The 21,896-nt window shown below is 37.3% G+C and overlaps 1 protein-coding gene across 1 annotated transcript; it reads right to left on the bottom strand.

Annotated features, from left to right (window-relative positions):
- Positions 1–9,603: 9,603 nt before the first annotated feature.
- LOC121299134 (annexin A2-like) lies at positions 9,604–18,715 on the bottom strand. Its single transcript, XM_041226699.1, has 14 exons — positions 18,628–18,715; positions 17,196–17,205; positions 17,104–17,154; positions 16,445–16,538; positions 15,441–15,535; positions 14,686–14,799; positions 13,789–13,879; positions 13,421–13,500; positions 13,238–13,297; positions 12,968–13,061; positions 12,408–12,503; positions 11,278–11,336; positions 9,997–10,119; positions 9,604–9,881 (listed from the first exon to the last, which is right to left on the bottom strand). Exons 3-14 carry the CDS (start codon positions 17,152–17,154, stop codon positions 9,822–9,824), a joined length of 1,017 nt encoding a protein of 338 aa, XP_041082633.1. The 5' UTR covers positions 17,196–17,205; positions 18,628–18,715; the 3' UTR covers positions 9,604–9,821.
- Positions 18,716–21,896: the final 3,181 nt, after the last annotated feature.

Raw genomic sequence — 21,896 nt, 5'->3', positions numbered from 1 at the left:
CTGCTTCCCCAGTCGGAATTAAAACTTGGTTAGTACTTTCCTATGACAAGTTGAAGAATCTAGGTACATATAAAGAAGCCTTTCAGTCTGTCCATCAGTCCTTTTGTCACACTTGCTTTTTTACAGAGGATTTAGGTTATGGTATTCAACTTTTTCTTGATACCTGTAGTTCTAAATAAATTGAAATGAGCCAGAAATGAGATAGAGGGCTGAACCCAGGCTTGGATTGGTAGTGGAAGCATTGTTTAAACTGCTTCTGCCGCTCAGCACTATCAAACGAGAAGAGACAGAAGCAGTGAAGTGGTTAACAAAATAATTGCATTGGAACATCTTATTTTTGGGGGGTTTAGGCAACATAATAGTGTTTTCTGCCAGTGGCATTTTTTAAATTTGCTTTGTGTTGTCAACAAGAGTAGAAAAAGACCATTTCCCCAGCAGCCAAAGGTAAAAAAAAAGACAAATCTCTCCCCTTTCTGCATGGGAGCTGTAGGCTATGATCATCATCTCATGTGCTATTCCCAGCCTGATTTGCATATCCAAAGCCACCTGAGGGAGCCTGGACATTTCAAGCCAGGTTTGCTATAAGGCAGCCAGAGAAGGCAGAGAGATGAATCTCTTCCAAGACACAAGTACCCCTCTCTTTTGAAGTGTTCTTTAGCAACGAATTACAATTCAGACATAGTGGAATATGATAGGGGGTGAAAAGAGAGTCAGAAAACAGAAACAAACCATTTTTTTTCCCTGAGCTTTTCCCCTCATCAAAGCCTTGAACTTTTCTCAGCTGCCTTAGGGTTAATTAAGATGAACCAACAACAAAATGATCAGAGAGAATATAGAATCTCCAAAGGTTTAATGTCATCGGGAGGGGGGTTGGGTTGTGTTGCCAGCAAGTGGAACAGAGATGTATTCCAGAGGAAAGGAATGCATTAAGGTTCCATTTCCAATTGTCTTCTTACATTTAGAATGCCTACAAATGCCTCTGTATATTGAATTCTGATATAGTGTTATCTATGATAGGCTGCGATTTACAGTACGTTGTGATTTTATATCACTATATCATTTGAACACTTATCAAATTATATATGATATGATTTTTTTTTTTTAATTTACCACGGATGAGTATAGCAATTGTTATTTATTTATTTATTTAAAAAAAAAATTGTAAAGCTGGGCTTATCCCTGAGGCTCCTAAAAGGCATGGCTGATTCATATTTATAAGACCTTTTACAACAAGCTAACTACCTTTCCCTTTCCAAGCTCTTCTCCTGTTCTGCTCCAGTCTCTAGCAGTAGATATAGTTTTGCATACACAGCCAACAGTCTGCCATAGAAATGGATCTTTAAAAATATTTTATAAACTAAAAACATTTTAAACATGACAAAACAGCGTGGTCAAGCCACTGGTGTGTTACGATAAAGAACAATGGCATCCAGATTTGAAGCTGAGTTGGAAGAAGACTGAATAACATGTGCACTTAACAAAAATGAAAATAAATTACAACATTCATTTAGTAATTACCCATAATTCATGACAGTCTGTCAACACACTCAACATATAGAATTTGAATTCCAGTGGTGAATGTTTGGCAATTAAGACCAAAAAGAATAACCCAATTCTGACATTTGTTTTAATGCTGTTCTTAACAATTATTAATTGTTATTCTACGAGTTCTGTTCTTAGATTATGTTGCCGTGTATTATAACAATTACAATACTTAACAACTGTACATCAAAGGTTTCTGGTGGCAAACCACTAGAACTCTTGAGGTTTATCACCAAACCCTTGATTGAATTACAGCCTTATTATATTCAGTTTGGTTCACGTCATTCATTTTATTTTTTTATCATCATCATTATTTTGCATTTGTTATGTTTGAGTAGTTACTTTGTAAAACACATATAGGTAGTTAATACCCAGCTAGTATAGTCATTCATACCCAGAGCATTTTTGTACATCCAAGATCCGCTCACTGTACCTATTACAAGTAGGTTTGGGTTGGTTTCGGGTTTTGTCTAAATAATAAATTCACCTTACTCTAGAAAGAATCTATAGATGTTTAAGATTTTGTTCACAGTCCCCTGCACAGTTTCAAGCTGACACTGAGATCATGCTTGAGTGTCTGTTTTGCTAATTTCTTCTCTTCGGCATGGAAGTGTAGGTCACCATCACTAGGAGTTTTATTCTTGGAATCTGGTTTGTGCCGAGCTGTAGTCATAGCATGAAGAGGAAAAATACAAAGCACAGCGTAATGCAATCATTGGTGCTGCTCATCTGAGGTTAGGCTGAAGGTGCTTTGGCATTTCAGTTCTGTTAATAGAACACCTGGGTCAGTTTTTAAAAAAATAATCTAAAAAGTAATAACCAACAGCTTTACATTGTATGAAGGCTTAGAGTGGTGGTAATATATTATTATTATTATTATTATAATAACTGACATTTATTAGGACGGTGTATGTTTCTGTAAAGAACAGTACAGGCTTCTTGAAGTTTCAACAGTGTCCCCGGGGACCAATGTTAAGTCTATCTAGACTCCCTCACTGTATAGCAACCACAGCTGGCAAACCAGATCTCCAGTGCTAAAGGTTTGTTTATGACTGTAATGTGCACATTAATATGCAGACTCCTGTATTGTTTGTCTTAATCTGTTCTCAGAAAATTATGATTACAAATATCTTGTACACACCGCGCGCTGAGCTGCCAGCTTGTATAAACAACATAAGAGCTGGTAAAGCCTCACACAGATGATTAGAGCCACTTCAGAGGCAATCATGATTAGTACATTGGCTTGGAGCCACATGTCTCATACAAGCCAACCACCCCCTTCTTTCCGTGTTTCCAGGCACTAGACCAGCAGCGCTGGAGCAGCACTGCTGAGCCCTCAAGACGTGGCACTAGGAGAAGGATGACTAGATAAGTGACCTTTCAGAAAGTTAGCAGGGAGCTCTTATAAAGGTAACCCCTACCCTCTCACAAGCAGGTTGGAAGCTACTGCTGAAGATGCATACTGTGCTTTAATCAGGAGTAGAAATGGCTTGCTACTTGATGTTTGTAGCTCACAATGAATATGAGCAACCCAAAATAAGGCTACATTTTCAGTATGTGGATATTGAAAGATTTCCCTTAATAGTTTGATTTTTACTGTTTAGTGCAATCTGAAACAATAGCTCCTTCGCAAATCAGACCAATGCCTGTATATCAGAGCCCCAAAAAAACCCTGCCTAAAAAAATATTTATAATAGCGTTGGATGCGGAAACATGGGTAAAGTTAGACATGCAGGCAGGCTGGCTACCTTTCCACCCGGCAGTAAGAAAATAGTTACAATAGAGACCAGAGTCCTTGTAAGACTCTCTTAAGCTGAAGAGGGTACATGCATTGCCAGCAGTATTAGGAACAGCACGAAGTTCAGCCCAGAGCTGAAAATGCTGCTGGGCTGTTAAACTGCACAGCAGCATGTGTGCGAGGAGGAGAGGAATATAATCACAGCTTCTCAAACCAGGCCTATTTGTTGAGAAGCAGAGCCGCATTGTGCTGTGATCAGTCTCTCTTACATAGGGTAGGCCTCTACTGTACCACAAGCAAATCCTGAATATCTTCTGATCATACTGATTTGTAGATGACAAAAAATCTTGCACAAGACAGACGAATATACTATGCAGTATACTGTATCAAGATTGATACCCATTGTAAAAGACTAAAGAAGTATTTCAAAATCACACAATTTATGTTAAAATGTCCTTCAAAAGAACAAGGGTTTTACTTAGACATTAAGCTAGAAAACAGTAAGCAAAAGTAAAATGAAAGAAAAATGAATGATTAATCCTGGTTTTAAATAGAAGAAAAAGCATTTTCCTGGCGAGGACGATGAAGGAAGGAGGAGAGTTACCTCAGCTGATCAGTCACCCCCTGTCTGCTAACAGATGGGAAAGATTATATTTCCAATAAGATAAGAAGACAGTCATTCTTTGAGTCTTTAAAAGAGAAAAATGGAAAAGGAATCAACACCCAAACAATCTGTCTTTTATTTTTCCAGTATGATTCTCATGAAAGGAGAGGGAATGACAGCACCAAAGACACCAGCTCTCTAATTATCAAGAGACATGCTGCAGTACAGTACAGTGCAGCATGACTAGCTTAGAGCCAGGCTCCCTTCACTGCTCTGCCAACCTGCCCTAGGGGTAAAAGAGGTGGCAGTAGCAGGGGTGAGAGCTTAATTACCATATGCAGTATATTCAGGGGGTTTGGTGTGGATCTGTGATTTATTAAATATTTTCTCCTGTGGTCCTTCATTGAAGGGTCTGTTCACAAAGGGAACTGAAACTCACAAGCAGGTCCCTGGTGAGAGGATGGAGCAAGTCTTCTATTTTAGCCAGTAGAATTTCCCATTAGATCACAGATATTCTTAAAGAGCCATACAATAATAACACATAAACAATGTTACCTCAAATGAGTTTAGCTTAAGAAAACCCAAAACCAAAATAGCAGAATAAATGTTTATTTTATTTTTTTTTTAATTTAAAAGATAAGGTTATAAGTATACAGACTAACCTTAGACTTCTGTGTGTTTGTGCTCATTAAACATGGTGTATGTTTAAACAGCTTGGGAGTATTTGGTTGTACTCTACATGTTTCCAGTGTAGCTGGCAGTCTTTTCATGCCTATTAACACCCTTCAATGGGATACTTCACATAAAATTCACAAGAGCCAGACAGCTCTGTTTCATCTGGGGCTGGTATACACAAAACTGTGAAAGAATTCTGGCTTTATACAATCGCAGCTATTAGCCAAGCTGTTTTGCAAACAGAACCGAAACTTTCTACTGTGCACGTGGAGCGGCAGCCCACTGTTTACAGATTGACAGCTGTGCTTTGAAATTTTTATTTGGTAGCTGTTCTCTGAGATATACCTAGCCTAAGGGCTATCCAGCATCCAGGCCCTGCTCCAGCTCCACTGATAACAGTATGATCTTGATAACTATGTACAGCATGATTTTTATTTTTTTCAGATTTTGAACCACCACACTCCATAGTAATCTGCTGGTGTTTTCCACTAGGATTCATTATTGACCCTGGTCTTCTGTACAAGCTATAAAATACAGCTGAAGAGATTTAGGGCAGATCTGTCCTTTTACCAGTCATTAAAATAGACCCTGTTTCAAATAATCTAGCATAAAGGAATAGCAATGCTTAAGTACAGCTAGTATCCGTCAATAGAAAAGCAAGTACATCGTTCTGCCAGTTAATTCAAAGGGGAGATTAATAACTAATTTAGGAGATAGATTTCAATTTTAATGATATGTTCTGACTAAGCTTTATTTCAGTTCACAGATTACATTTTGCGATAATTGCCTTGAACTTCATTTTCAGTTATAATGGAGGTTTACAAGAAACATATCACTTAATTAATGACATAGATTAAGAATCGTGTAATTCATTTCATTCAGTGGTCCATGAGATTAGGGCAGATTACAGTACTTTAGGATGCTGGTCTTAAAAGCAGAATTAAAGAGTTTCTTCCTGGCTTTTTACATTTGTCATCACTTAGCAACCGATATTGATGGCTTTTGAAAATATGTATCAACACACCACTAATTATAACTTCCATTGGTTATACAAGCCAACTGTAAACTTTAACGAAAAGATTGCTGACGTTTCTTAAGGGAGAAACTGCTAATTCAGATGATGAGACACTGAAATATTCTTGCCATGTATTTCAATGATTATTGTCACAGGTATTGCTGAATTGACTTGAAGCAGGGGTTCTGAAAGTGAAAACAGGGAAGGGATTAGGGAGGGGAGTATTTCATTCTAACTGATTATAACAGAAAGAACAAAAGTTCTTTATTATAATTATTGTTGAGAGAGCTTACATGCTAAAAAAAAACAAAACTAAACAAAAAAAAAACATGTATTACATAGTACATCTACACCAGAGATGGGGAAACGTGGTGCATTGTCAAATTGTATTACAGGACGTCTACACCAGAGATAGAGAAACGTGGTGGACCGTCAAATTGCTGTTTGGTTGAGAAGGGGATGCCTACATGTCTACACAATTTTTATTACTTAAAATGTTTAAGAAATTACTAGATTTACTTATTTAAAATCCCCTGTGTGTAACTAAACCATTTACACACTGTATACTGTACTATAATTTAAACTAGTCTGATTGATATCGTTAAATAAAGTACTAAGTATAGTGCTAGATTCAGTCAGCTACTCGTATCACAAATACCTTTAACATTGTTATATCATAACCTATATATAGTAAAACTAGCCATGGTTTGATTGACAGTGTAAAACAATGGATATTTACAGTGAAAGATTTTCTGAGCCCTAGCTTTTCCAGTGATCTGCAAGTTCAAAAACTGCATGTTCCAGCACAAATTGGACAAAGATATGTGTTATCTAAACATCTGTCTCATTTTATATTAAAGTTTCTACTGAATATAAAAATATAGTTCCTTTATGAGGCTTGGGTTGCTTTTAACCTTTATTATGTTTTGTTAATACACATCTTCAATATCATGCTTGAATGCATTGTTGCAGTGATCCTGCCCCCCCTCCACACTTTGCTTTTTGACAGTCATTTATTGAACAATTTCAAATTTGCTAAATATCCAGACACTTACTTTAAGAAAAGTACAAAGCAATAAAGCAAACCCATCCCATAGCCTTATTTCAATTGCCAAAAAAGTGACCCAGTATTCAATGAAGTCCCAATGGGCTGGCCTATAACAAAGAACAGCATGTTGTACATGCACATAAAATGAAAAATATGGAAGGTACTCCCATCTTTATGACCCAGAGATTAATCTGTCAATGGACCTAAGCATAAATCTAACCACTGCTTTACAAAATAGTATTTTACCTCCCTTTACACTATATTTTATCTTTTATAGGCAATAAACATAAAACATCACAAAGGGGTAATGTTCTCATCAATATTATTACTTAATGATAATAAATTCTAAGCCTTATAAAGTTCTGAAGGAATTACTCCTGGGCCAAACCTACGCTACATATAAGGTACTTCGGAGGATAGATTTGCAATTCTGTATTTAGTAATAGTCATTTCTATCTTAAAACAGACTTCAAGGTTATGCATTAATGAACTGGGGAAAGGCAAATGTGACAATATGAAAACTGTCTGGTAAAGGTCCTGTATGGTGGACTTTTTAAAAGTTTAAGCAGGCAACCAAAGGCAATTGAAGGCATAGAACCATTTATTATGAGCTCAAATGGTGTTTTGTCTGCTGTAGTCTTAATTATTATTTTTTTTTATATGTGTTTGCTTAAAGGTCAAAGCTCGACCTGACTCATGCCCATCTATCAGCATTCACAACCTAAAGGCTATGGGTTATTAAGCTGTCTTAGCCCCATGACATTACAGAACGGCAGCACTGACCAGCTCAGCTGGATATTAACATCTGAGCTGGTCCTCAACAACCACTCCTACTGGTTTAAGAGTACCTGTTCTGCTGCTCAGAATATTCTGTATGATCCCATGACAAATCTCAATTGCTCACCTCCATCCAGTTTATAAATGGAATCTCTGTTCATGCAAGGCCAATCATACATAAATAATTGTGATACACAAAGCTACATTATTAGCAATTTATTTTTAAGGAATAAAGTAATGTGCAAAATAACTGTGTAAGAAACATATGCATACGTTCAGATTACATCAAATTCTTAAAAACTTAACTAGAACTATTTAAATGATAAGTGCCATTTTAATTTATGTTGGTATCATGTGAACATGTTACATGCCATTGGAAAATCACATCTACTATAGGCAAAATATTGCTAAACCAAGTCAGCTTTACAAAAAGGTTCATGTTTGCTTGGTTTTCCTTTGCCTTGTTATTTGTATTATGTCCTGAGTTTGGTTGCTACAAGATGCGGTCTGGGTATTCCACTGGTGTATTCTTGTTATACTGCGTGGCTCAGCATGTTCAATATAATGGCAGAAATGCCATCCTGAGAGACCAGAAACTAAACATTGAGTTATATATAGAAGCTGTTTGGTACTATGCAAATGAATGTAGCTGGAGGTTAAATTAACATTTTTAATTAAAAAATTAGTGCCAAACAAACAAAGCAAAACACACTAACGATTACAAAATCTAAATATAGCCTGTTCAGTTTAAAGGAGAAGGAAAAAAAATAAAATCTTTAGCTTCTTTCAACTGTTTTTCTAGACAAAAAAAATAACCTGGACTTTGAAAATGTATTTCAGTGCAAATTATAAAATTCAACTTGCCTTCATTTTTTTTTTTAGTAGTTTTGTTGTAATAATTTAACAGGCCAGACAGCATTGGTGCATTTTACATTTGGCTTTTGTAATTTAATGGTACAGGAAGAGTTCCTTTTTTGCAATTGAGTATACAAGCATGCTTTACACTGCTTACCACAGTGGAAGGCAAAAATATACAGTATTTGTTCAAAACACACAAAAAAAAAATGACTAAGGTTATATATATATATAAAAAGAAACCAGATGATTCTAGTGTTGTAATGAGAAGACATGACATCATTAATTCAGACCTGCAATAGTTATATTTTAATTGTGCATGTCCTTTAGACTGGGAATTAAATCAAGGGGAATTTTCAACTTAATTTCCACTCATTTCAAACCATAAAGAAAACATCACACATTTTGAGGTGATGCTAGCAGAAAGAAACACTGTCATAACAGCAATTGACACAGGGATAGCAGTTATCGATTAAAAACACCTTAAGATCTCTTAAGCACTCAAGTTGTTGGTTTCTCATTTTAAAAATATCATGGTATTTAGAATAGCTGTTTGTGTCATTATATACACACACGTTTTGATTTTTTGTCAGCTCTGGTCAGGGTTTGAGAGAGGCACTGCACTGACTCAATTTCACATTCCCAAGTCATTTGTCATTTCTGGATTCAAAATTATTATTTTTTTGAAAGACAAGAGTCATTATCCAAAACACATTTTAATGACAATTAGTTTTTTCTTCTGGGCAATTTTAACTGAATTCCACCCCCCCCAGCTGATTACTGGGGGATAGTCTGTTTGCAAAAATACTTATTCTGTATTAAATGCATTGTTTGTATCAGTAAAAAAAAAAAAAAAAAAAAAAAAAAAAAACCTAACTTTTGAATACCAAACAAAGAATAACTGATGTCCTTAGGAAATTAAACAAAAGTAATATTGATTAAATTATTTTGGATATTAAGCTATACAATATTTTCTGTAATACTTAACTCTTACCTTGACGCTTTAACCATATTCCCCAGAAAACTTGACATTATTATCTTTGTATATTAACAAAAAATCTTGAAATAAAAGAAATCAAAGCAACTAGTCTGGTTTTAGGTTTCGGCTTCCTCATGGTATTGTACACCATTGCTTTGATGCACTCTAGTGGTGAGAATTAAAAGCACATTGTGTAATATTACAACCGCTTGCTGGTCAAGGAGGCATACAACTTAAATTACACTCTGTGCGATCAATAGGCGGTGGTAACTTTTTTGGCGGACTCATCTGTTGGTGTACATACAAAAAAAAAAAAAAAAAAAAAAAAAAAAAAAAAAAAAAAAAAAAACCACACACACAACTAGAGACACATTTTTCTAAGTATTTAATTCCAGAGAATCAGCTTACAAAAGGATGTACAAGTTTGTTTTTCCTCTTTGGGATGTCACACAGGAGGTTTTCCCCCCCCCCCCCAAAACAGAAAAAAACACAAATGCAGTACAACTGAAGGCACATGCTAATACAATGGCAAAGACTGTAAAAAAGGAAAGTATAAGGCATTAATATGGATTCACAGCCTCTTCTGTTTTAGTCATCCCCGCCACACAGGCACAGCATAACCCTCTGGTAATCTCCCTTGGTATGCTCCTGGAAGAAATAAATAAATAAAAACTTAACTTATAGGGTCAATTCATATCCCATTGTGGGCCTATTGAGAATGGAGCAGTACATCTGCCATGTATGAACTGCCGTTGTTACTCACAGCGATTGTCTGGTAGAGTGATTTGCTGTATTGCTTCTTGAATTCTGTTCTGATCTTCAGCAAGTCAACCTCACATCTGGAAACCATGATCCTGGTTAGCAGCTTGTCCTTCGCTCCCTTACTCTGTAATGAAGTGTCTCAGTTAATATGGAACAGGCCAGGTTTTCATTATAGGCTGCTAAAAAACAAACTATTTCAGCAGTCTATTAAACTTACTAACAGATACAGCTTTATGTAAATATTTTAACACCATTCTCTTCAATGGCTTGGTTTACTTGAAAATTGACTCTACATTCACGACTGCATGATGTCACATGAAAACATTGTGAAACAGCAAAGGATGTCCTTTTGGCAGCATGACTATAAGGTAACCAGACAAACAAGCAGCTAATGCAGTGTAATTTGGAATGTGCACAAGTGGATTCATTTCTCTTGTTAAATGTTTTTATCTTCATGGCAGCGCATGAAGCTCTCCTCACGATATTCAGAGTCGCTCTTTTCCTATTTAGTAAGCAGACACAGACATTAATATCCCCTCTCCTAAATGACTATGAATTGAGTAATCTGCATTGGTAAGGCCAATTTTTGTCCCTATAATTGATACTGCATAGCAACACATTTTCTGAAAAGTACAGCAAACACATTGTGAGGAAAACTCATGAATTGTGCATGTAAACGTCGCCATTGACTGCATAATGTTTTTCTTGTTCTAGCTTTCAAGAATGACACATTAAAATAGGTCATGTGCTTTATAATATTTAAAACAAACAAAAAAAAAAAAAACAGAACCTCTGACTACTTTGAAATGACCAAGCCCCAGACTCACTGCACAAGTGTGGGTCAAGTCCCATCCCCCCCAAAAGCTTTGTTGCAAGGGGAAGCATGATCTGTTACACCAATGACATTCATAAGATACATCCTCTCTTGTAGAATGCTACTGAGTGAAAATTGAGATGTATGACTTCAAACGATTGGGGTTGTGCAAATATTTACAAGACTATAACCAATTAACCAAAAAACAATATGTACAATGCCATAGAAAATGTGTTGAATGCTTATTTAACAGGATTTATTTTTTGACTGGATCTCCCCCTTGTGTTAAAAGGGGTTCAGTACAGATTCAGTTTGGTACACATTTCCTATTGATGCACATAGATGCCACACCCATTGTTTTATTGTGTACCGATGGCCATTTTCAAAAGGGAGTCTTTCTTGCAGCAGAAAAAAGTTGATATGCAGGGTCACAAGTCATGCTAATACTTGGCATATTTACATTCTTACCTGCATTGCGTCATTTAATCTGCTAGCAAAATACAAGGGCTTGTTCTCTACGCACTGAACTGCAAAAGGAAAAAAACAACGAAAAAAAGGTTAAGTTTAAAAGAACCCACATTTTGCATATTTTCTTTGGCAGCTACCCTTGTACTCCATAAAATGTTCCTGATTAGGAGGGATGCCTCTGGTTTTTAGGCACTGATCCACCGTTTCATAGGGGCATCCTTTGAAATCAAATGTTTTTCTCCAAACAGCTTGCAGTTTGGTTTGAGAAATTAATAAAATGCTAGCAGAGTAAAATTGGAATCTCAAGGTGACAAAAACGTTGTGGGCCTCGCAATCAAGTGAGTGTGTGAGGTTGAATGTTTTTAACTTGCGCTCAACAGCTGACCTCCTAATGTTTTGGACATTTATTCTTAAATGAAAGTATTGTATCCAGATCAACACTGGCTGACCTGATGCTTGAGAGGTCAGTACAGAATACAAAACAGGTTGTCAAAATATACTATATTGAAACAGTTGCGTGACCAGAAAGAACTACATATGTGGAGCATAGGTTTTTTATATGTTGTAGGCCTGGTTCTGTTTGGTGAGTCAGTAAAAAAATAAAAATAAAAAACCACACACTACAATATCTCACCATTCTATTCTGATAAATAATCAAACATCCATATATAGAAAGTCTGTATGCAAAATGTTCTCTGCATGTGCTGTATTGTTTCCTGCTGAATGGCCCTATAATAGTGGATTAAGGCGGCAGTCAAAGTCAAACTAAAGATAGACTGCACATAGTACATCAGGTTAGGATCATTCAGCACAATACACTGTATAACACACCAATCCCCCCCCCCCCCCCCCCCCCCCCCCAACCCCCAGTTAATTCCTAGTCTCCAAGCACAGTAATATAGATATAATATAATCAATATTCGTGGATTCAGACCAGATGCAACACAGTATGAAATGTCCATTAAAAAAACTGTTGCAGTTGCTTTAATATTCTGGAAACATCGTAATCATTACAAAACAGTCTGTGGACAATCAGTCCTTTAGTAGTTCAACTCTTACTCTGTCTGAAATGACCGAGGCACCAGTCAAACATTCAGTTAATGTTAAAGGACAACTACGAAGCCGCCTACCCAGAGTAAGGAAAGCGTTCTCCATGTCTCCTTTCACCTCCTTCTTGATGCTCTCCTTCATGTCATAAGGGCTGTAGCTCTTGTACCTGTCAAACACTACAGGGGAAGAATACAAATTCGATTGTATTAATTCAGAACTTTAAAAACACTCAACCAGAAGCTTTATTGAAGTAAGAAGCTGAAAAGAAATGTTTTGACGAGAGGTTTTATCAATGGATTTAGACTTATTTATCCCCCCCCCGTCTTAGATTAAACAATGCTTTGAAAAGTGAAAATTAACCCTTAAAGTTTCTTAAAGTCTATAAAGCTTTTGTCTAGGGCTCAGATGTGACATTTTAGTAGTTCTGCAGTATCATAGCCATTCATAAATTCACAAACAGAAAGCAGGCATGTCATGTCCATATTACACCACAAATAAGGGACCTGGACCTTCTCGCGCTAAAATTAGGTACATTTTTTTGGAGTAGAGTCTCGTTCTATACTATCCGGGACCTTGTAAAAGTTTTAGGCTAGCACTGAATGGTTGTGAAACCCTCCAGTGACCCTATTAGTTTACATACCTTTCTGAAGATGGGGCACGCTCCTTTCAGTCATAATAGTGATCCATGTGGTGACATCAGTTCCCTTTCTCTTCACGCCAGCATCATACAGATCCTGGGTAACAAAGGAAATCAGTCCGATATCTGAATTGGTTGCTGCTATTTAGGAAAGAATGGAATGTGCAGATAGAGAAATATTCATAGAGATTGCATAGAGATTTTAAATAATCTTAACCTGACAGATTATTGCATTACATTGTTAATAGCGTGCAGTACATTGTTTTTACTTACTCTGGCATCCTGGTCAATTTTCTCATAGTCAACAACACCGCTTGGTTCAGCCCGGTTTCCCTACCAAAGACACAAATTATTTTAGAATAAATCTTTACTGAGAAGGTTCTAAGTGTTAATTTGGAAATGGAGGGCCGTTTAAAAATTGTGACTATTTGTACAGTTTTCTTTAAAATGATTTACCTTCACCAGGGCTACCAGCAGCTTGCGAAAGTCTCCCGAAGTGTCTCCGCTTATATCACTCTCCAACTCTTTCTTGTGCACTGAGAGGTGAAAGCAAATTTCATTTAAGTATCTTAGGTGGTGTATGCATGTGTGTGTAAAATATATATATATTATATATATATATATAGCCATGTTTCCCTGCTGGCTGCTCTACTCTCATTTTCTCCACTAAATGTCACTGTGGTTAACACATTATTCATGTGTCTATAGGATATTTAAAGAACATTCCTGTATTAGCACTAGTATGAGTGAGATCAATTGATTTGAAAGGTAATGTTTCAATCTGAGATTTCACCAATATCAGTTTCTCAGTGTTTGCCACTTACTTTCTTTGTAGACTTTCTTGATTTCCTGCATCTCGCTGTTGCTGCGAGAGCAGACCAGTTCAATGAGAGTGACTTCATCTGTTCCCAGTCCCTGCAAAAAGAAATATCTGGTTAACCACTAGCAGACAGCTCAAGGTGCTGGGTTGCTTTAGAGGGTCAACATACTCACCCTCCCAAAATATGTATATTTTATTATTTGATTCATTTTGAGTTGTGAACGCCTACACTACTACAGATGTTTCTACTTCTAAAACAATTTAATACATTATGGATTTCAATATTTTCAATACAAAACTATGAATAGAAAAAGGATTGCTTATGTTTGCAGTAAGTCTGAACTCTGCTTCCAGACGTTGAATACATTAATTTAAGTTTTCCTTGCCCATTTCCAGCAGATGGCAGTATTTCATTAAAAATACAATGTTCGTAGTTAAAGAATAAAACAATGAACAGAGACGCATTTTATCCCGATAGCACATCTCTGGATTAACTGTTACAATGTATTATGTTCTGTGAAATGGTAGACATGCATGGAAACAATTTATTAAATCAATTTTTTTCTACCAAGTATCTTGATTTCCCCAGAGGGATACACATAGTATGTATCTTAGCATTTTTGTAAAACTTTTGTATTCTTCACTAAAGTAAAATGTTACGAGTTGCATGCAAAAGGATTTGGCAACATTGATAGAGCATCTTTCAGTAGAACATTTCTACCTTTGACTTCCATGAAACAATAAGAGGCTTTAAATCAATCAATGAGGAATGGTCTCTCCCTAACTAGATTAACACCTTGCAGGCATTGCATTAATGTGATGTTTAGAGCTATTTTTTGGCAATACAGTAGGCTGCAGTTTGTTTTGCTGGAGGCACTCATTTTCTCTGCAATATCTTTACCTTCATGGAGTTCTTCAGTTCCGAGGCGTCGAACTGAGCCGTGCTCTTCATGAGACCCAGTATCACCGACTCCAGGGGGCCTTTCAGGGCTCCTTTCAAAGCAGAGATCATATCCTGGAGACACACATAAGGCATTCATTAAGACCTTACAGATTGCACAGCACCTTCAAAGGGTATGCCGGTGTCTATTGAAAAGAACCTTTCATGAATTTAAATATTGCTGCGTACTGTACGGGGGGGGATAGATATCTATCTATCTATCAAGAGAGAGAGAGAGAGAGAGAGACACACCTACTCTACAACAGGAAGGCTTTGGGAAAACGCAGCTGCTCAATATCTACACAGCCATTAAAAATAGCTCCGATTCTGGATTCACACATAGAATATTAAAGTGCTTTGCAGCAATGCAAATGTGAAGTACAGCACTCCTGGGTCACTGAAATCCAGGAAAGGGTAAAAAATAAATTGTTTAAAACAGCCTAATGTATTTTTTTGTTTACAGTACCTGCAAAAACATTTAATCTGACATTACTTGTAGGTTAGTCAGGCTGGGTACATTTTGTATATTGCACAGCCTTAAGCCTCAGCACATAATATATGCAGTCAGGTAATTACTTCTACAGTGTGATCATAACCTTTCAAATCCAATAGTCCCTTGACCACTTTACACAGTGAATAATCTGATTAACAGGATAGCTGCAGGTCCCTCGATGATCTTGTTCTTGATAGAGAAGATTATACTACCAACTGCCTACCTTTTTAGTTCTTCTTTCATAGGCAAAGGCAATATCCCGCCTTTGCGAGTAGCTGCGTCTTGTTAGGATGTCGATGATAGTTTGCTCATCCACTCCTGCATGGGGTTGAGGAAATGCAAAACAATTGTTGAGCACAGTGGATTAAGCAAGGGGTTCTTTGTTATCTAAATCACTTCCATTAACCTCACTGCACCTATTAAAGTAAACAAAGGCTTCAGCTGCAGTCGTAGAATGTATGCTGAAGTATCGAGAGTTATGGATGGATATACATTATACCGGAGCATAATGCTGCTGTAACAGTGCTGAGGAGACACCCACAGTTGTTAAAACACTGTACTTTGGTCAATCACATAATCAAGGCCCAACATCACTTACAAAGAAAGACAAAAACCTCCTGCCTGCCCTGTCAGACAAGAACCAGAAAGTGAAAGGCTGAACAGAGACAAGCAATTTCAACAGGATTCTGTTTTAAACATATTTAGAACAACGCTGATTAGCTTGATCTGGGTCATTTTCATATACATGTGGTTTTGTTAAATAGTAATGGCTGTTCCTCTTAAGCTGTATTGCAAGGCGGTGCCCCTGGAACATTTCCTTCTCTATGGTTTTAATCTGTAAAGCTTCAGGATGTCGAGTCATATTTTCCAGCAGCACAAGGCTGGGCTCCACTACATCCCACAACAGAGACCGCTTTCCTTTAAGAAACACACTGTTATAAAATCTCTTGACTATCACCTATTGAGGTTTTTAAGTGATAGGGGGCTTACTGTATTCTATAGCACAAGCACATATCATAGGTTTATTGTAGATTAGCGGTTGTGCGGGTGGAAAATGGCTGCACAAAGGCAGGCCCAGTTTTGTGGCCTCTCAGAGATTAATTCGGAAAATTTTTGGTGTGACAATGCTTTTTATTGTTATAAAGTATGATGTTCAGGGATTATTGTAGTGAGTGATAATAAATTATTGTACAATGGTATAAAGGCATAGCCTGCTTGAATATGTACCCTTTGTCTTGATAGCTGTCTCTATTCTGGCAGCATCCTTGTCAGCGTCAAAGTCTTCTGCAGGCCTCACTGTAGGAGATTTCTCTTCTTCAGGCTGTAAATAAAACCCAGTACAGGATGAGCTGCATTACTGACAGACAAATGTACGATTCAGACAGCATTTGCCTACAGTACTGTAGGAGATCAATACCAAACCTTTTTAATTCTAGATTAATCCTATATGTTGTCTCGCAAGGTTGTTCATTTGAGCCCCTTACTAGAATCACAAAAAAACAAAAAAACACGACAATAGGAACAGGTCTGTAATATTGCACAGAAGTTTCAGGGAAGCAAGGAGTAGAAATCATTAAATTAGAGACCTTGGTAGTTGATATGCTTGCCAGTCACACAGTGCATCTGTCGAGAAGCTGAGACTACAAAATATTTTAGCTCCAAGTCATATTGTGTTTTAATGTACAGATACTGTAGAACTTTACTAGGTAAGTTTTAGCCACACCCTTTTTGTATGTGTTAACACATACCACGGACAGTTAAGAGGAGAGATTCAGCAATAGTGTTATAAAACTGGTATGCAGTCAGACCAGCCGGCATGGTTAAGTGAATTTTCTGAACACGTCTTGCCTAGTCAGGGTTAATCAATAGCAGACACTGATACCTACCCCACCAAAATTCAAGGTGAGTTGACCCAGGAACTCAGATACCAGAGACATGTTGCACATGGTTGACCCTTGAACTCAGTCTCAGAGAACATGTTGAATCTTCTGCAAAAAAAAAAAAAAAAAAAAAAAAAAAATATATATATATATATATATATATTTGGATGAGAGAGATTGAGATAGACACACGCATTTCAGTTGTATTGTTTAGTATGTGTTTTCAGATGTAGCAACCCCTTAGTTAAACCTCAGTCATTAGTACAGTAAATCAGGGAGTACAAACTGTTCTTGCAGGTAATTTAATAAAATGAACACTTACATCCAGGATAAACCCTAGTCTAAATTGTACTGGTGAATTTAGTTAGGACAAGCTCAAGCAGACTCTTATATGATCCCTCTTTACTGAGCTCCTCTTGCACACACAGCTCACAAATGGAATGTTGCCAGTAAGTCATCACACACCTAGCAACAGACAGTTCATAACCAATAGGTTTTACTCTATACAGAACACGTCATTGCCATGGCTGTGGAGTTTCAATCATCCATTAACCCTTGAAATGCCATTCGGATTTGCCCATCTATTTAGCAGATTACTGCTTGTCAAGTCACGCCCCTCTTTTGTGATGGTGACTACAGTTCAGGGTAGTTTTAGTTGCCATTTTTAATTTGCTAGTTTTGCCCCCCCCCCCCAACAAAGAGAAAATGAAGGGGAAAGGTAAAGGAAATCAGACATGATTGTCCTGTCAAAATAGCCAGCATATAGGAAACGGAATCTGCGTTTCTTTAATAAAATGCAGGGCCCCAAATAATGATCTAGTAGTTTGATTACACCAGGTTTTAGAAGCCTTGATGCCACACAGCTAAGGCTGGTTTAATAGACTCCAATTAATACTAATCTTGTGTAGATCTCTGAAAGCAGTAAATCAAAGGGGTTTTTTGTGCAAAGTAGAGTTTCACAGAGAAGCAACACAAAATTTAGGAAAGACCCACATACGCTTTTCAGACACAAAATCCAAAGTCATTATAACTGTCCAATTACTAGTTAATAGTTTTTTAAATTCAGTAGGGCTGCAAACCCTTTTGAGGAAAGTCTGGCAACAATCTGTTGCCAAATAACCTTTATAGCAGACAAATACTTCAGTATTATTGCTGCAATCCTTTACTTTCAGAAGCATTTACACAACAGTGCAGATACATTCTATGCATCTGTGGACTTGTATAAAAAAAATACACAGTAAAATGTGTGTATAGGCCAATGCTTGCCAAAATACTAGAGAAATAAAGGGTAGCACTGTTCTGCAAAAAAAATTGTCCTGTCACAGTAAAAAAAAATTAATTAAAAGCTAAATTGAAGCATATTTAAAATGGCTGAAGCATCAGGCAACTTTCTTAAAGCAGCTTTTGCAGCAAAAGAGTCTTCCCCTCTTTAAAACGACAATTATTTGGCTTCTAAAGAAACACTTTCAGTTCCATTGCACAAATAAACTGCAAAAGGGAAAAACCTTAGAAACAGTGAATAGTACTTACCTCAAGGGGTGATGTGCTGCTCGCTGTAGAATAGCTTCAACTATGAAATCACTTCTTGGGTGTGGTATTTAAATACCAGCTTGTCTGACGTGTCATACTCCCCACCCCTAGCCAAGCCTGCTAATGCATAGTAACTCCACCATGCAGTGAACTAGAATAACCCTAATCATCAAAAACCACAGATATGACTTCAACCAAAAGAAAGGGGCTTCTACTGCTGAATCAGAGCCACAGACACAGTGCCAAGATGTAAAATTGGCAACACCCGCCATATGCAGCACAAACAATCTGTTTTTATGTGGAATACATAAGGGTTGCATCCTCAAGTTGCAAGTCAATTTAAGTTACAATGGGCAACAGATCCAACAAATTGATAGTAGGAACAGTACCAAAAGGAAAAGCAACTCAATGGTGAAGATCAGCAGAGACTGGCATGGCACGTTCAAAGTATTACAATGGAAAAGACAGAAGATAACAGAAAATGGAAGGCAACAGCAGCAACCAAAACACAAGATCCTCATACTGTAGGATTTTGGCACCCAATTTTGATGAAAACTGTGCAAAGGAAATACCAAAGGATACCATGTCAAGATGTTCCTAGATATGTAGCAGAGTGTCACCCTCAAATTCTCTGAAGGATTTGGAAAGGAGTGGTCCTTTATCCCTTTAGAACAAACAAAAAGCTTGCAGACACCTATGGTAACCCTAGTTTCTGCTTTTTCCCCTGCCCTGTCCAGTTAAGTGTCCTTTGTGGAAAGAGTTGATATTTAGCATGGTAGTTCTGCATTATATACAATATAACTTCTAAAGGTTATGGAGTACACCATGGACCTGCCATTAATTAAATTTAATTGACTATTTTAATTGATTAAATATTTAATTGACTATATAGGACTATCAGTCCTACATAGACAATTAAATAACACACACACACACACACACACACACACACACATATATATATATATATATATATATATATATATATATATATATATATACATACATACATACACACACACAAAAAAAAGCCTACCTCTTCTTTTGATCATTAATTAAGCAATAGGTTATTTTCATATCTATTACAAAGAGAAAGGCTATACCTCGTCCCTTTGATAAGTGTCCAAATCAATCTATATTTAAAATCTCAGTCCATTATACAAAAGCAAAAATGTGTAGAATTCTTTTTAAATATGTTATTTATCTGAAATACCTTGCACAACTTCTTCACACTGCTATCTCTCTCTATCACAAACCTTCCTTTGTTCTTTTTAAATAGTGTGGAGATTGGTCAGCCAACCAGGATCTGCATGCCTAACATTCTCAGGCTGATCAATCAGATAATCAACCTGCTCAAAAAGACACCATACCCACCCAATTACCTCCTTTAGAACCATGGAGCTATGCAAGGGTGGCCATCTTGGCTCCAAGCTGTTCCCCATAGAAACATATATATTTTAATGTGCAGTGTGTCTGCCCTGTCACACCACCTAATATTTGTTTGACTGTTGCTACTTTTGAAATACAGCCCCCCCCCCAAGAAAGTCAATTGTGACGCAATGTGTTTAGAACAAACTAATTACTTACCTTTTCCTTTTCTCCTCATGTCACAACAAACCTGAGGCACACATATATTATACTACAAATACACTACCTGTGTACAGGTGTGAGTAGTACTTAATTGCTGTCTCCTGGGCCTTGAGTAACCCTTCAGTTTATTTTGCTATTTCATTATTCCTTTATACTAGGAGAGTTATCAGCTGTGTAGGCAAACATCACATCCTGGTGTATGGAAATAAAAGCCCCCCACATCCAAGCTGAGCGTGTCCAGACCATAAAAAAAACATTATTTAATTGGGTTAACCACCGAAGAAGTTACAGAAGATTTGTCTTAAGTTCTGATAACAGATGCTTGGTACTGCAGTCCTTGGTAATCCTCCCACAGTGCTGTTTTCGATTTGGGCTGTTACTTGTAGAGCTGCTTTATAAATGTATGTCTGGGGACACTGCAGGCAGTGGAATGCAACCTGATATTTTTTTTATACAAGGTTGCATTGAAACATTAGTGACCCTGCAGCAGACTCAGAAGTAACATTGCATGGCCGCAGGCATTACCACGTAAGGTTTATGAGTGTGTCTATTAACTAAACCTTGTTTAAGGTTACTCCCTGTTCTAAAATATCCCTTCAGGTTTTGTATGTAAAGTTAAACTCTTGGGAATTCCCTGCAAGCATATTATTTAGTCATTTAGCAGACGCCTTTATCCAAAACGACTTACAGACTTGGGGGGTTAACTATGCATTACAGCTACTATAGAGTCACTTACAACAGGACCTCGGTTTTATGTCTCATCCAAAGGACAGAGCACAAGGAGGTTAAGTGACTTGCTCAGGAACACAGTGAGTCAGTGGCTGAGCTGGTATTGAACCTGGAGCCTCCTAGTAAGCCCCTTTCTTTAACCACTGGACCACCAAGTCTCCTTGCACAGCTGAGCTGTCCAACCTTGTTTAAGATATAGGGAAAGTACACAGTTCTGCACACCTGTGAGGATGAATTTTACAGATTAGTGCTCAATTGGCTGATGCCATTGCCTTGCCAGTTAATTCACTGTTGCCAGAATTGCACTATTGTTCCTCAACTGCACTGTATCATTCCTGAAAATTACAGGAATACAGTGGCTCTCAAAAGTATTCACCCCCCCTTGGACTTTTATGTGTTACAACAGGGTATCAAAATGGATTTAATTAGGAGTTTTTGCAACTGATCAACACAAAAAAGTCCATAATGTCAAAGTGAAAAATCAAATTGACAAATTGTTTTAAATTAATTACAAATACAAAACAGAAAATAATTGATTGCATTAAGTATTCACCCCCTTGAGTCAATATTTGGTAGAGGCACCTTTCGCAGCAATTACAGCCATGAGTCTATTTGGATAAGTCTCCTCCAGCTTTGCAATCTGGACACTGCAATTTTTGCCCATTCTTTGCAAAATTGCTCAAGCTCCGTCAAGTTGGATGGGGACCTTTGGTGAACAGCAATTTTCAACTCTTTCCACATATTCTCAATTGGATTGAGGTCTGGGCTTTGACTGGGCCACTCCAGGACATTGACCTTTTTGTTTTTAAGCCACTCCAGTATGTTTGGGGTCATTGTCCTGTTGGAAGATGGATCTTCTCTCAAGTCCCAGGTCTCCTGCAGACTTCAGCAGGTTTTCCTCCAGGATTTCTCTGTACTTTGCTGCATGGGAATGAGGCTGAGTTGAGGGT

The sequence above is a fragment of the Polyodon spathula genome, chromosome 24 (genome assembly GCF_017654505.1).
Source record: "Polyodon spathula isolate WHYD16114869_AA chromosome 24, ASM1765450v1, whole genome shotgun sequence".
NCBI lineage: Eukaryota > Metazoa > Chordata > Actinopteri > Acipenseriformes > Polyodontidae > Polyodon > Polyodon spathula.
This window is presented reverse-complemented; position numbering and strand designations above follow the sequence as displayed.

Coding starts and splice junctions, on each gene's coding strand:
- LOC121299134 (XM_041226699.1), bottom strand. CDS start 17,154: ATGTCTCTGGTATCTGAGTTCCTGGGTCAACTCACCTTGAATTTTGGT. Junction 15,536..16,444: donor GACAGCTATCAAGACAAAGG/GTACATATTCAA, acceptor AACCCCATGCAG/GAGTGGATGAGCAAACTATC. Junction 13,501..13,788: donor CAAGAAAGTCTACAAAGAAA/GTAAGTGGCAAA, acceptor TTCACCTCTCAG/TGCACAAGAAAGAGTTGGAG.